Source organism: Rhinatrema bivittatum, chromosome 16, assembly GCF_901001135.1.
Source record: "Rhinatrema bivittatum chromosome 16, aRhiBiv1.1, whole genome shotgun sequence".
In the NCBI taxonomy this organism is placed as follows: Eukaryota; Metazoa; Chordata; class Amphibia; order Gymnophiona; family Rhinatrematidae; genus Rhinatrema; species Rhinatrema bivittatum.
Genome location: NC_042630.1, coordinates 42,716,018 through 42,732,649, shown reverse-complemented (window position 1 = coordinate 42,732,649; position 16,632 = coordinate 42,716,018). Strand labels below are relative to the sequence as shown.

Genomic DNA, 16,632 nt, shown 5'->3' with positions numbered 1-16,632 from the left:
AGTTTAAGTGATGGGTGAGTGGGGATATGTTCACTCTTTGCCTGTGTCACCACGGTGCCCTTCCTGGAGCTCTGACCAGAACAGAAGTAACCCAAAGTCACTTTCATAATGGTGGATGCATTTAAAAAAAAAAGATACCTTATAAGAAAATAAAGTACATAAAAATGTTTTGAGGAATTAGAAGATTAAATGGGGTAAAAAAGGGATCTTAATAATTTTAACATGAATTATAAAAAAAAACTGCTTGGACTGCAATATTAAAATATCATTTTCCTTCCCTGATTTTGTGCATGATTTCAGGGCAGTAGAATTTATATTTTGTATTTATTGTCCAGGAAGTGTTGATCTATGCTTACAGAAATGGAAAAGAGCATAAGATTTGCAGGTTGGGGAAAGGACAAACCTGACTCTCCCCTAAGATTTGTCAGGGAATCTCTACAGCAATGATCATCGTGTAAAGGAAGATATTCTGCTACTTACTGTGAGTCAGGCCCTAAATTCGCCAGTACACCCCCACCAGCCGCACAGATGAAGGACTTGGTAGATTACATGAGGAAACCATGGATGGAAGCTTTCCACAGTACCTTTTTTTTTTCCCTCGTGCTGATGGCAGAAGCCTTAAACACTGCTTTTATATCTGCTTTGAGTCTGTGTTGTCTGTGATAAAATAACTCTTTCCTTCTATTCCCAGGTTCTAACCCATTCAGTCCTGGGCCTGTGTTTATAAAGGACTACGTTTCCAGCTCACTTGGAGTTCCCTGGTGAAAGGCCACATTTGAGATCTCAATCGCTAGAGAAAACTTAAGGGTTTGCAAGGGAAATGTTCACCCTACGGGGCTCATTAATTCTAAAATTATGTATATGGATTCATAGCGAAATTAATTTTTTAATGATGTCAATTCTTGAAAGCATGGAGCAGTGTTTTTTAACAAACAGTTTTTTCTGTTTGTTTTATAATTATGATTGTTTCTTATAGTATTTCACCTCTAAACAAGGTTTCAGGGGATTAGCAAATTATTCTGTATGTTTTCTCTATTTCCAGTTGATATGATTATAAGGTATTTAAGGATACATAGGTTTTAGTTTTTATTTTATTTTTCCAGGGAATTTCAATGTTATAACAGAAAAAATCAGTAGAAAATGTATTTTTCTACTGATTTTTTTTTCCTGATTGTTATAACAGTAATTTTTCCACAGATTTTTTTTGTTATAACATTGAAATTCCCAGGAAAAATAAGATAAAAACTGAAAAAGAAAATCAATAAGAATGTCGTATATGGAGGACACTATATAAATGATAGGTTTCAGGAAAAAAAAGACCCAGTTAAAAGATAGAAAGTGCATCAAGCTAGGTCGAGAGTACATTGTACAAATTTTTCTCTTTTTATACTTTCATCACTCCAAATAACATAGGGGTAGATTTTCAAAGGGGTACGCGCATAAGATACGCGCGTATCCCCTGAAAACCTACCCCAAACCCTCCTGCACACGCCGAGCCTATTTTGCATAGGCTTGGCGGTGCGCACAAGCCCCGGGACGTGCGTAAGTCCCGGGGTTTGCATGGAGGGGTGTGTCGGGGCGTACCGGGAGTGACGTGAAGTTTCTGGGGCGTGTCGCGAGTGATGTGGCGTTTCGGGGCGGCGCTGTGGGCGTCGTTTCGGCCTGGGGGCATTCCAGGGGCGTGGCCGCGGCCTCCGGACCAGCCCCCCGGACCGGAACATGGAGCGCGGCAGGCGTAACTTTGCCGACAAAGGTAGGGGGGGTTTAGATAGGGCCGGGGGGTGGGTTAGGTAGAGGAAGGGGAAGGGAAGGGAAGGTGGAAGGAAAGTTCCCTCCGAGGCCGCTCCGATTTCGGAGCGGCCTCGGAGGGAACGGAGGCAGGCTGCGCGGCTCGGCACGCGCAGGCTGCCGATTTTGGGCAGCCTTGCGCGCGCCGACCCCGGATTTTATAAGATACGCGCGTAGCCACGCATATCTATTAAAATCCCGTGTACTCTTGTTTGCGCCTGGCGCGCCAACAAAAGTACGCGTGTGCGCCGATTTATAAAATCTGCCACATAGTCTTCACTGATATGTCTACTGTGCTATTTGTACCTCTGACTGTGCATGCAAAACTGCCCACAAAATCTAGCCCACCACCAAAACCTCACCCCGAGGTCAGAATTTAGTTATTTTATTTATTTATTTATTTAAAATCTTTTTACATACCGATACTCAAGACAAATATCTTATCATACCGGTTTACAGCAAAGCAAGGGACAACCAACGATATAGGAGAAAGTTACAAAAATCAGGGTGATGAATTCAGGACAATTAAGAGAGGAAGAATTAGCTTAACATAGCGCTACTATAAATAACAAGCAACGTATAATAGTTACTAGGCGAATGACCTAGTAGGGACTCACAGAAAAGTTCTTCAGGTATGGGGACATCTGTCCGGGGCGACGAAAGCACGGAGAAGGTGTAGAGACTGGGGGGAGGGGGGGTCAAGAGGATGGGGGAGGGAGAAATGGCCCCTCACAGTGGTATAAAAGGTTGCCTAATATGTGTGCATCCCCAGAGGCTCTCTCTCTCTCTCTCTCTGCTCCCCTCTCCGAAATGGGATTTGCGATATTTATTGCAAATGCCACATAACACCAGGAACAATGTGTAGTTATTTCTGGCATTAAATCCCATGATAGCTTGCATTACGCTATCGCACGCAACATTAAGCAACCCCTCATTTTCATGTACTCTGCCCTAACTCCTCCCCCTTGACTACATTTTTAAAATGTGCATACTCATCTCATGGTGCGTTATTTATCGCATGTGTTATGGCATTATCCCGGGTGTTAGGACCCTAACGTGATTTGAAAAATGACACCCTCAGTTAGCCAAATAAGTTAAACCTACTATTCAGTTTGTTTAAAGTTAGCTGGATAAAATTATACATTATCTCAAAAACATCATATATTTGTGGAAACTTAAATTACTTCTCATTCGTGAATGAAGACCTCATGTATTGCAAGAGAGAGTTTTTTTGTTGTATACTCTCCCTCTCAAATATGTGGTTGATTTAAATGAACACCACTACATAATGGTCACAGTAAATAACTGAGTTTTCCTTTTATAATCACTGGTCTCTATTTCATAAATTTTATATACTTTTTTTAAAGATCATGTTTTTCTTTTTTATAGTCAGTGGCAAGCAAAATAACAACTTATCGTTTCGTGTGCTTGGCTGAGCGATTAAACGCTGAAGGAGCGATTAAAAAAAAAACAACTCTCTCTTGCAATATATGAGGTCTCCATTCACAAATGAGAAGTAATTTAAGTTTCCACAAATATATGAGGTTTTTTGTGATAATGTATTAAGTAGCTACATCATATTGGCAGGTCATTACTATACAAAGGATGAAATTATACAGCAAACAATTAGAGAGCTGAGAATAACCAGTTATCTAATAGCTTGCTATATAATTTATAATTTAAAAACATAGCAGCGAAATGAAGTGTGGCAAAGAGTTATGCTGAGCAATAACAGTTAACAAAATGATTTTTAATTTTACATATGCACACCTAAATTGTGCCCAGTATAAAAGTCTCAGGTATATAATACTGTTATTGCTCAGCATAACTCTTTGCCACATATTACTTTGCTGATATTCACTTGCATGCGGGTGCTGTTTATTCCGCCCTCTCTTTGTAATTTAAAAACATGCAGCATAGCCGGCCAACTTGCTCAGCTGGATGACGGATGAATATAGTTCCCAGAAATATCTTTTGTGTGCTTTATTTGATAATTTTGAGGTAGAATATCTTAAATACGTATTCTGAAGACAGCAATAAATAATTCCTCTGCAACTGGTTTATGGCTCCCAAATATTTGAGACTGTTTAGTCCTGCAAGGTCTACAGAGAGGAATGATGAAAGCAATAATAAATGAAAAGAACAAGCAGGTTTATAATTTGCTGCTGCCTACACAGTACTTTAAATCCACAACAACAAAAAGACATTGCCTGGTGATCATGCAAAGTGCAGTTTATAAACTCTGAAAAGGTAAATGCAAATATTTGTGGAAAGAATGGGATAAATAGAGGGGATCTATAAGGTAGTAATGGGAATTATAAAGCTAAATTAATTGGGCAGATGAGCAGTCTAGATGGACCATATGTTCCTTTTCTGCTGTCATGTCTCTATATTTCTATTCTTGGAAAGCATTGTACTAGAGATACATGAATGGAAGGCTAGATAGATGAAGTTTATAAATAGATAGAATTTATATATACATTCTGAGAGGATGACTAGATGGATAAATAAAAAATAAAAATCTTTTGTAGACACATTCTATAAATATAAACATTAAGGGATAGATTTTTAAAGGGGTACGCGCGTAAGATATGCGCGTACCCCCCGAAAACCTACCCCAAACCCTGCCTGCATGCGCCGAGCCTATTTTGCATAGGCTTGGCGGCACGCGCAAGCCCAGGGATGCGCGTAAGTCCCGGGGATTGCAAAACGGGGCGGTCAGGGGCATAGCCAGGGATCGGGGGTGTGTCCGGTGGCGTGTGGGCGGCCTGGGGGCATGGCCGAGTGCCCCGACACAGTGGCCTGTGTCGGGGCCTGCTGCGCCGGCGCGCGTAAGATACCACTGCCCGGAGGTAGTAGTAACTTTTATGATAAAGGTGGGGGGGGTCTAGATAGGGCCGGGGGGTGGGTTAGGTAGGGGAAGGGAAAGGAAGGTGCGGGGGGGGGGGTGTAGAAAGAAAGTTCCCTCTGAGGCCGCTCCGATTTCGGAGCGGCCTCGGAGGGAATGGGCAGCGTGCGCAGGGCTCGGCGCGCGCAAGTTGCACAAATGTGCACCCCCTTGCACGCACTAACCCCGGATTTTATAAGATAACGCGTGGCTACACGCGCATCTTATAAAATCCATTGTACTTTTTTAAGATATACCTCTAAATTTCTTGAACACATACGTACATTCTATCCAAATGTTAATGACTAATGACTTTTTTCATTGCATCCACAAACTCCTTGTTTCGCAAGCTGTAGATTAAAGGATTTAGCAAAGGAGTCACAATGGTATAGAGTACAGCCACTAATTTATCTACATTGAATGGATGGTTCCCTGAGGGCCTGATGTACATGTACATAGCACATCCAAAGAACATGCTCACTACAGTGAGATGAGAGGCACAGGTAGAAAAGGCTTTACGACGCCCAGATGAGGAAGGGATTCTTAGTATGGTTTGTATAATGAAAATATAAGAGATACAAGTAAAGGAGAAGGTAACGAGAAGTGCAAATGAGATAGATACAGAAGTAGTCACCTCTGTCGCAAAATCTCTCACGCAAGAAAGTTCCAGTAGTGGCCCAGTATCGCACAAGAAATGATCAATCTCATTGTCCCCACAGAAGGGAAGTTGCGATATTAAACTTATGGGCACCACAGACCAGACAAACCCAGCAATCCAGCAAGAAGAGGCAAGGCTGGAGCATATCCTGCTGCTCATTAACATGTTGTAGCGAAGGGGCTGGCATATAGCCAGATATCTATCATAACCCATGACTGTAAGAAGGAAACACTCAGTTGTACCCAAAGAGAAGAAGAAAAAATACTGCAGGAAGCACCCAACAAAAGAAATGTAGTTATTTTCAGACAGAAAACCAAATAACATTTTCGGCACAGTGCTGGTTGTATACCAGATTTCAACGAAAGACAAGTTGCCCAGTAAGATATACATTGGCTTGTGAAGGGAAGCGCTAGACCACACCAACATGATGATCATTATGTTTCCAACCAAGGTGAGAGTGTAGACCACTAAAAACAGCATAAATAGAGTAATCTGTGGTCCCTCATTAATGGAGAGGCCATGGAGAATAAAGTCTTTTACTTCTGTTTGGTTTCTTCCCCGCATCATGCCAATATTTAACCTGAAAGAAGAAAATAAAATTAAAGTAAGGACATGTAAAGTTCATTAAATAATTCTTCTGAGTTTTTTTAAATGGATAGGAATCATTTATTTCAAGGACATATTCCTGATATTCAGTTGTTATAGTTTTGTTTTGCTTTTTTTAACAAAAGAATTGCTATTTATTATTGTTAAATTATGGGGGTTATTTAATAAAGGTTTATCGCGTACATTAGGTCCCTAACGCATGTGATAAACCCCTATCGCACGCGAAAAGGGCCTTTTCCATGTGATAGGAAGGACCGTGAGGGGAAGAGTCAGGGAGGGGGAGGAGTCAGTGTTGGTGGTACCACTGCCGGTGATAATGTGAGGAACATGATTGCTGGCAGTAGCGCAGTGAATAGCTATACCTTTTACGGTGTCGCTACTTGCTGCAAAAGGCTTCAGCTGGCCGTACCACAGCCGGTGAAATCGCACCACTGTGGTGCAAACGACTGCGGTCTTTCACAGGCCCGCACCCCCCTTTCTTCCCGCCCCCTTTTTCGCGGATTCATCGTTCCACGAGGAACGATGAATCCTGCTGTATATCTGCGACAAAGTGAGACCTAAGTAGATTAAATGATATACACAAGGTCATACAGATAGAACCTGGATTTGAGCCAGATGGAAATAAAGAGACTTTACCAAGGTCAGAGAATTATCCTATGCCCACCCCATATATAATTACTATATGCACAGAAAAACAAACCCAAGACCCATTTCCTTCCCTGCTGACTGCAACCTATGTTTAGCACAGTTCTTTCTATCACAATTAATTGTTATATACTTCCCTTCAATAAACTGAAAACATGTTATTATTTCACCCCAGTTAAAATCACTTTGCATTGTCTATCCTTCCCAGTTTCACAATTACTAACATTTTGTTACAGTTATGATGCAGAAGCAAAAATATTCAAAATCACCAAACTTCTTGTCAGCTTATGCAACTTCCTTTTTCAATGCCTAACTAAATACTAAAACTTCCTTGGAAAATGCATAAATTTCCAGTAATAAATTCTAAATAACTCAATAAAATAATGTATACATAGGCTTGAATATAGATTTAGAAGAAGCAGCTCCCACATGCATTCTCACATGGCTTTTTTTCAGGAAATTTTAACAACAAAAGCAATTAGAGGAGTGGATATGCATTTGGGTAAATCCTACAGTACCAGCTGAATTATGAAAGATGGGTTTAATTGGGATGTCCTGAAAACCATGCTAGTCTAGGTGTACCTAGATGACAAATTTTGGAATCAGTGAATTAAGGGAAGGGTTAGGGTACACAGTTAAAGTCTGTGATAGATTTGTCAGGTGGGATAGGGTTTCAGGTTAGGGTTAGGGCTATGTTTGGATCAAAAATGAAATGCAAGTTTTCATTCTGGACACACATTATAATACAATAAAAAAAATATTTTCAATATTTGAAAAATTGGGGCAGGGATGTTTTTTCCCATGTAAAAATGGCATATGAAAACTGCACCCCCTCTTAATGTGGAGATAAGCGGGCAGAGTTAGGTCAGAGAAGAGAAAATGCATGCAGAGATTTCATTTTGAAACCCTACACCCACGATAAGGCATGCTTCAAAGAAGGTGATAGGTATATGGGTACAAAAATACCCACATTCTCCAGCTGGAACACATTCTCAAAGAGAAAATCTGTGGTGAGTTTCCCTTTGAAAATGAGCTTGCAAGCCCATGGGCATTTTGAAAATTGCCTCTTTGATTATTGAGGGGCCACACAGGCTTTTCCATGTTGTAAGCTGCAAGTTTCTTTTCTGCATATCGTAAAAGTGAGGTATACATTTTTAATAATTAATTAATTAATACAGTATGTTGGAAAAATTGTGAAATCTGTGGAAATTATCTTTAGTGAACAGATACATGAGGGGAGTATAGTTACACTGAGCAAATATATCACTGGAACCTATATGGAATTCTTAAGCAATCATTTTACCAGGATAAAGAAGGACAATAATGGATCATCTTCTTTGATCAAAGGGATAAAACACCCAATGGATGATGTGGTTCTCAGTGGTGAAAGTATGCAACACTAACTTCAAAAGTTTCTGGAGGGAAATGTGCTTGTCCCTGGGCTTAGGGTGATTATCAAATCTGGTGTCAAGAAATATTTTTTCTTGTAATGGCAATTCGAATAACGTACGCAGGGAACTTAACTTCAAAACCTATACATAGTACGGCATTTGTAAGTGTAAGTGGATACGCAAAGATTGCTGCTAATTTTAGAAATAAACATGTGGGAAGGTATATTAAAAAGTAAACATGAGTACTTGGAGTCACCAGTTCACTGAGACTGCCACCAGTTCACCCAGTCCTTTTCGTTCATTTAGACCCTCAAGCACTTCACCCTGAATCCTCACTAGTTCAATTACACCTCGCCACCCAAAATATGCAGGCAACAGACAAGACAATTAACAGGTCTAAAAGTGTACGAACAAATTTTCTGATGTGTATATAGCTTGTATCTGTGCGCTTTTGAATCCTGCTCTGAAACACCCTCAGTCTGCCCCTTTTTCCCCCAGTAAAATGTATGCGTGAAACAAAAAGTATGCAAATGCCCTCAAAAGTCTTTCAATATTTAGCCACATTCAATGGCCACCAGTTAGCCACTATTTATCTGGCTAAATAAAAAAAAACCCTCACATTTAAATAAATAAATAAATAAATAGATAAATAAATAGATAAATAGATAAATAGTTATCTGTCTAAGTGGAAGGTGGGGGCAGGGCTGTTCTGAGGAGGGGCTATTACTTGAGTAATTTATCTAGATAAGGGCCGATATTCAGCCTTATCCAGCTAAGGGCCTGATTTATCAAGGCATTTTTCCACAGACACAGAATGGGAATTTTTAAAGGCATATGCTCATGGCCAGGACATGTGCGCGCCGCATGGAATTTCAAACACCCATGGCCACGTGCATATCTCCCAGCATGCGCCGAAGAATCAGTTAGGGGAAAAGGGGCAGTCCAGAGGCGGGGTCTGGGAGGGTATGGGCAGGCCAGGACCGCCATTAAGGCACTGTCTGGCTGAATTGCATGCTGGAAGGGACAGACCCGCACAACTTGCTGCTGTCTCAGAGAGTACGTATTAAAGAAAAAATAGGGAAGTCAGTGGGGCTTTAGGGATCAGGGTTAGTAGAGGAAAAGGGAGGTAGGTTAGGTAGGGGGATTAAGAAGTTCCCTCCCAGTCTGCTCCTTTACTGGAGTAAACTGGGAGGCAATGGGGAATAGGGCCGATTGCTTTGACTTGCGCAGTTTGTGAAATCCCCCCGTGATTCGGCACTCGAGCACACATGCACACACTGATATAAAGGTAGCGGATTTCGTAACATGTGCGCATCGACGCTCGCACGTTACAAAATCGGTGCGTCCATGTGCGTGTGTATATGGACGCCCACATGCAGGTTTAAAAGTTACCATCCTTGTGAATCAGGCCCTAAGTTAACTGGATAAATTTGACCTACTGTTGAGCAGGTCTAAGGTTAGTTGGATACATTTATCTGGCTAACTCTTAGATAGCAAGGTATATTTTGGGAGGTGGCTATACCTATGAATTTCCCAGCCATGTTTGCTTGGCTGGGAGATTCATAGGTATAGCCACCTTTTGATGTTTATAATATAGCATATTTTAGGGTACATGTTACTCACATGTATATATTCTATTTTTATACGAGGAACCCCTTTGAAAATTTACTCACCAGTATTTTCCTTTTTGACTTCCTCTGGATTTCTATGAAGGGGTTGACTGAAGGATAAAGAGAGTAATGTTGGATGCAGTGATTGTCTGCTCATCTTTATCTGCAACCCTATTTAACATATACATGCTGCCCTTCTGCAAATTACTAACAGACCTTGGAATAATCTTCTTTCTATATGCTGATGATCTGCAATTCTATATCTCACTAAAAAATAATTTGAAAAAACAGCATCACTCATCTCTGAATATATGCTTACAATAAAAGAAAAGCCTGCACAAATGAATATCAATGAACACCAGTAAAATTGAATTAATCTGGCTGAGCTGAAACCCACCAAAATCTATTCCACCAGGTATTGATCTTGGAAATTGCCAATTAATCCCAGCAACTCAAGTGAGAGATCTAGGAGTTCAAACTGATGAAAACCCACATTAACATATTGATCAAATCTGGTTTCTACAAGTTACGAATCCTGAGCAGATTGAAACCTCACAGCAGATTTCAGAATGGAATTACAATCTTTAATTTTCTCTAACCTTGAGTCCCCACTTCTAGGACTTCCATCTAGTCACCTAAAACATATTCAACTACTGCAAAATGCTGCAGCTAGACTATTGTCTGGAAAAAGGAAATATGACCACCCAAACGCTGATCAACCTACATTGGCTCCCTATACAATCAAGAATAATCTACAACGTACTTACCATAATATTCAATAACATTAATCCAAATATCATTTAAACCACATGTTCCACCTTGATTGTGCAGATCACAAATCAAAGGCCTCTTAGAAATCCCAACTATAAAAAACTTTCATCTAACGCAAACTAGAAAAAGAGCGATTTCAGTCTCTGGACCAAAATTATGGAACTCCATGCCAGAGGACCTGTGAACAATAACAAACAATAAAAAATGTAAGAGCGAGTTGAAGACTTGGCTACTCAAAAATGCCTACTGTCTGACAGATGCCCCCAGTTCACCATGCCCTCAGGTCACCATGAGTCAGATATATAGGGCATATAGGCGTGCTACCCGGTACGCGCACATGTATGCCCAATTTTATAACATGTGCACACAGGCGTGTACATGTTATTAAATTGGTGGTTGGCGCACGCAAGGGGGTGCACAATTGTGCACCTTGCACGTACCAAACTGCGCTGCCTTCCCCCGTTCCTTCCCCCTTAGTCTGACCTTCCCAGCCCCTTCCCCTAACCTTTCCCCCCAGCCCTAGTCTAACCCCCCCCCCCCCCCCCGTCTTACCTTTTGCGCCTGCTGGCTGACTGCCGGCGCGCAATCCCTGGCACAGCAGCAAATATGGCCACTGTGCCAGGAGCCTGACCCTGCCTCCGTCCCCGGACCACCCCACCCACGCCCCGCCCCTCCTCACCCCTTTTTGCAAGCCCTGGGACTTACACGTGTTCCGGGGCTTTACGTGCATCACCGGGCCTTTTTAAAATAGGCCCGGCGCGCGTAACCCTTTTAAAATCCGGCCCATACTGATTTATTTATTTATTTATTTAGCATTTTTATATACCGACTTTCCAATAACAGAATTACTGATCAATTTGGTTTACATTCTAACAATAACATTGACAAGTAAATGTCTTACAATGAACAGGTCGATATAACTTGGATAAGTATATATGGGGTTGATAATCATAACTTATGTTATGATTATCATATGTTATGATTATCACCCCCTGCCCCTAACCCCTCTATAACCCAGTTATGTTTACCTAAACATATCTGTCTCTGAAATGCAGCCTTTGTCTCTAAATGTTTACCTAGTTCACTGTCTGTACATACGTCTACCTCTGCTTTCATTTTTATTTATGTGTCAAATGTGCACCATTATGAACTAGTGATTTTCATCCGGAATGACGGTATATAAAACACATAAATAAATAAATAAACCACATCAATTATGTAGCTTTTGGGTTGACATATCATATTATATTTATGTCATATGAATAACTCTTCCCTCCCCCCCAAAAAAAAAATATTCATAGAAGCCTGAAAAAAAAAGGAAATCTTTAGAATGTGCAGGATAATGAGTCCTTCTGCACTATTCACTCTCTCAGACATTCCCACAAATACTGATTTACCCAGATGCAGGCAGATCTTTTACTAACCTCCTGGAGTCCTCAGAACTGCATCTACTTAGTCCTCCTCAGGGCTGACGTCTGGACCAGAGCCGCTCCTGTTATTTCCTATCAGATCAATTTTGATACAGTTGAACTCTTCAACTGTTATGATTATCAACCCCATTTTTTTTAACATTTGTTGGGAAAGAATAGGGAGACAGATACCCTTTTCCTGGAACCGATGTGTCAAATAAGTCAAATAACACCTCCAAAAGCATTTTAACACAATTAACATTTTCTTCCTTTTGCAAATTTATCTCCCCCCAGCCATCTTTCTCACTCGTGCTTTACAGTAGGGATGTGCTTTTATTTGAATGAACGTAAGATTTTTCTTGTGTCACTTTGTTTTGTTTCTGAAAAGAAATGAAACAAAATGCTTGCACATTTCAGGGTTTGTTTTTCTGTTTTGTTTTAGTCTGAGCTATTTAAATAAAACAGAATGGAACAACAAAAGAATTGAAAAAGAAAATACTTGAACAAAATGAAGACAAGTTGGCATGCATGCTCGCTCCTATTTTACACATCATCTGTGCAGCAATAGAGCAAACCTCTGTGAAGAGAGTTGTATTCACTCTACTCCGTCTCCAACATGTGTTTCAAAACTCATGAGGGGATCCACAGTCTTAACTGCATTCCACCATCCTACCAGTTGAATTCTCTAAAAAAAACAGTACTGGAGCAGCCAGTCTTGGTTGACATGAATCAGGTGCCAACCTTAATGATACATACATATTGCAATGCAGACACAGGTCATGCAGTTATAAAATGAACATCATTTACAGTTTACGGCTGCATGACCTGTGTCTGCATTGCAATATGTATCATTAAGGTTGCCACCTGACTTAGGTCAACCAAGACTGACTGCTCCAGTACTGTTTTTTGTCCTCTTCCAGCTGTGAGTTTGAAATCCTCCATGTTGGTTCAACAGTGCTACAAGTAAAGCATGAATACAGCACAAACAACTGAAGAGCAGATCTTCATCAGATCCCTATGCAGGTATCACACTGGTTCATGTAAAATATGAGTACACAACAGGCAGCTAAAGAGCTGATTTTTATCAGATCCTCATGTGGGTATTACACTGGAACATTTAAAGTATGACTGCAATAATGATCAAGAGAAGAGCGGACTCTTGGCCATGATTAAAATTACAAAACAACAGATTCAAGATATAGTCGGATTTTTATAATGGGGAACTTAGCTGCCACTGCATGGAATCTATTTAATGTTTGGTTACTTGCCAGGTATTTGTGCCTTGGATTGACCTCTGTTGGAAACAGGATGCTGGGCTTGATAGACCCTAGGTCTGACCCAGTATGGTAAGCCTTATGTTCTTATGCAACTTCAAGATTCCCCAATCCAAAACATTAAAAATTCAATGTAAACTTTTAATGCCACAATTCTAAAAAGTAATGCACTTCATTAGCTAAACATATGAGATAAAAAGTGAATTGTTTGAAAACTATTACTCTGTGTCCCTCTGTGTGTTGCCCGTGCTATGTCCATGCCTGCCATGGGGCTCTGATCAAGTCAGCAGCACTCCTGATTTCCATAGGATTATCAGTGGGGAAGCAGCTATTCTGTTGGGGAGTGGAGAGACGGGGCTGCGGTGATTTTAAGCTTTCAGGAAAATGCAAATACATACATTGAAAAAAGTTAATAAGCATATAATTTTAATAACCTAATGAGTCATCTTAAGAAGAAATCTGCTGGCCTTTTGTTAGGATGCCCGGATCAATACCTCCACCCTTCCCAGTTATGTTTTTGTTTAGTTTGCTATCTTGCTAAATCACCTTTCTAAAAATAAATCAGTCTGCTTTGAAAAAAAAATCCTCCAGAATATAAACATAAGTACAAAAGATAAAGAAATACAATCAATTTGTATTTTTGTGATAACAATGAACTTAAACAAAAACGAAGAACTTTTTGGGAAATACTGATCTCTGCATCAGGAGTTTGGAAAGGAACTCCTTGTAGGGCAGTGAGAGGTCAAAGATGATTCTCCTGGATGAGTGGCCATTGATTCTGTACAGTGGAGATCACTGTATAAAGGAATCACTATTCTTTATTGTACTGTTGCCTTTTATTTGACTTCACTTGATCCTCCACCAATTCATAGACTTAATTGCATGCAAGTCCTATGATTTTGCAGTATCTGATTTGGTGTTTTGCTCTGGTGTGATTGAATAGTTCCTTAATATTATTTTCAGGTCGATTAATTCATGAAGAAAAGAATAATACAGGAATCGCTGTGCTACTTACTGCGAGTGAGGTCTTGAAGTCTCCAGGACGTAATGAAGTATTTGATGCTTCATCTGCATAAACCATGTGGATGAAGGATTGGATGGGATGGAAAATCTGGGAGGGCAACTTCTCAAGAGCAAATCTCTACTCTTATTTCTGGTAGAAACTTCTGTCTCCACCTTACCTCTATCACTCCAATCACATTGACTCCAAGGTTTCAGCCACAGGCCGAAATTCTCCCTCTCCTTTCAAGGGAGCTCAAATGATGACTGTGTTCCCCCCTTTACAGTTTTATAATGGGTTTTGTTCCTGGCAGTACCCAGGGAGATAAAACTTTAGATCTTTCATCACCATGAAAAGTTATAGAAGTTTGGAGGAAGTGCTGTGCCCAGTGGAGGTCATTAATTCTTCTGTAATCATGTGCACCGATTAGCACAACAAGTATTTGGTGGGGGGGAGGGGGGCGCGGGAGCTTGTCTTTCCAATACACCTGCTACGGACATCATAGGATACAATGGCTGAAAATATTCAGGCAATGCTGCAGCCTACAATCTATCTTTTAAAATGATTATCAAAATATAGGGGGATATCAAAGACAGCAATAATTATTTTTATTAATATAGATTGCCATATGCCATCCATTCAAGATCTCAACAGGATTTGCAGTTTATAATGTGGCAATGTCTGAGCCACATTATAAACTTTGAGCACGGCAGTGTCTGTGATTCAAAATAACTATTTTAGCAGACGCTGGCATGAAATACTCCGCGAATCTGTGAGAGGGTCAAGAAGTGGATGCAAAGTTTCTATTTGCGTTTGGCTTTTTTTTTTTTTTTCAACATATGTTGTCAGGGATGTCCAACAAAATGCCCAAGGGCTGTTTCCCAGTCCTTCAAGCTAGCCCTTTTAGCAAGGGTCCCTTGAGGTTTATGTTAACAAAAAGGTTGTTTGGGGTTTTTGTTTGTTGGTTTTTTTTTAAATATAGTTTTTACATTTTTCCTTTACAGAAAATGTGAACATTGGGCAAAAGATGAAATATGGAAAACTTTTAACTAAGCTTCCTTTGAAAAGGTCTAAGGTGGGGGAGGGGGGGATTTGTCCCCACTTTCTGCTTGTTCCTTAAATCTTATATCTTCCTGTACTAGTTCTTCTGTTCTGCTGCTTTCCTACTCAGCTTCTTTCTGCTAAATCTTGTTCTCCCTTGCCCTCTTGCTTGTTCCTGTTCTGCTCCTTAAATTCCTCTGCCTCCTTACCTCTTGATTCCAGCTTTTACCTTGGTGCCTTTAAATAGACTTCCCAGTTGACTTTTTCCTGGGTCTGCATCTTCTAGGCCTGGCCCAAATGACTGTTTATTTATCTATTAAATTTAAATCTTTATTTACTTTTGTTTTTTATTTAGTTATGTAAACCGTTTTGATTAAACACTGTTTGTAAAGACGGTATACAAACACTTTTAAATAAATAAATAAATAAATCTATTTATTCACAATTTTTTGTATACCGCTTATACAATGTGGTTAGATCAAGGCAGTTCACGAAAGTACATTCATAATAAAAAAACATAGCCAGTATAAGATTACACAATAAAATATGATAAAATCAATAAGCTCACATTAAAATGAGATATAAACAAAAACAAAAAAACGAAAATATATCATAACAGTCATGGAAGTGACAGAAAAGCAGGGGGGCCTGTTCTTTTCAAAAGAGGCAAGAGGATGTGCTCAACTATTGTTGCCCTGACCTCAGCCCCAGTGGTTGCATAAAATGTTGGGCTTTTTTGTCCTCTTTAATTTATGCTCCTATTCTTGTGTTTTGAAGTTGAGATTCATAGGAATTTCCTGAAATCTTTCTCCGCTTTATGAAACATTTCTGAGTCACATAAAAAATTGCCCAATTTACTAGTATTTAATATAACCCATAAAGTACATATATGTTATTTTCCTACAGTTAACTTTTATTTATTGCTTCTGGACATCTTTGGCTTTATTCTGTGGATACTTACTCTGGATGGGCACAATTTCTTACTATTTGAACACGATTCAAAGTTTGTATTTTGAATTCAGGAGTTGCCGCAATAAAATGACTTACATGAAACTTTAAACTTCACCAGGATCTCACGCATTCTTGCACTTGTGTAGATGTCTATATATATATATATATATATATATATATATATATATATATATATATATATACATGATATGGAAAGGAATACGACAAGTGAGGTTATCAAATTTGCGGACAATACAAAATTATTCAGAGTAGTTAAATCTCAAGCGGATTGTGATACATTACAGGAGGACCTTGCAAGACTGGAAGATTGGACATTCAAATGGAGATGAAATTTAATGTGGACAAGTGCAAGGTATTGCATATAGGGAAAAATAACCGTTGCAGTAGTTACACGATGTTAGGTTCCATATTAGGAGCTACTACCCAGGAAAAAGATCTAGGCATCATAGTGGATAATACTTTAAAATCTTCAGCTCAGTGTGCTGCAGCAGTCAAAAAAAGCAAACAGAATGTTAGGTATTATTAGGAAGGGAATGGTTAATAAAACAGAAAATGTCATAATGCCTCTGTATCGCTCCAT

General features: G+C 39.8%; 1 protein-coding gene across 1 annotated transcript; it reads right to left on the bottom strand.

The window, feature by feature from the left end:
• Positions 1-878: 878 nt before the first annotated feature.
• LOC115077542 (olfactory receptor 6B2-like) lies at positions 879-12,707 on the bottom strand. The gene is made up of 3 exons (XM_029579834.1): positions 12,580-12,707; positions 4,982-5,913; positions 879-901 (listed from the first exon to the last, which is right to left on the bottom strand). The coding sequence occupies exons 1-3, from the start codon at positions 12,705-12,707 to the stop codon at positions 879-881; spliced, it is 1,083 nt and encodes a 360-aa protein (XP_029435694.1).
• Positions 12,708-16,632: the final 3,925 nt, after the last annotated feature.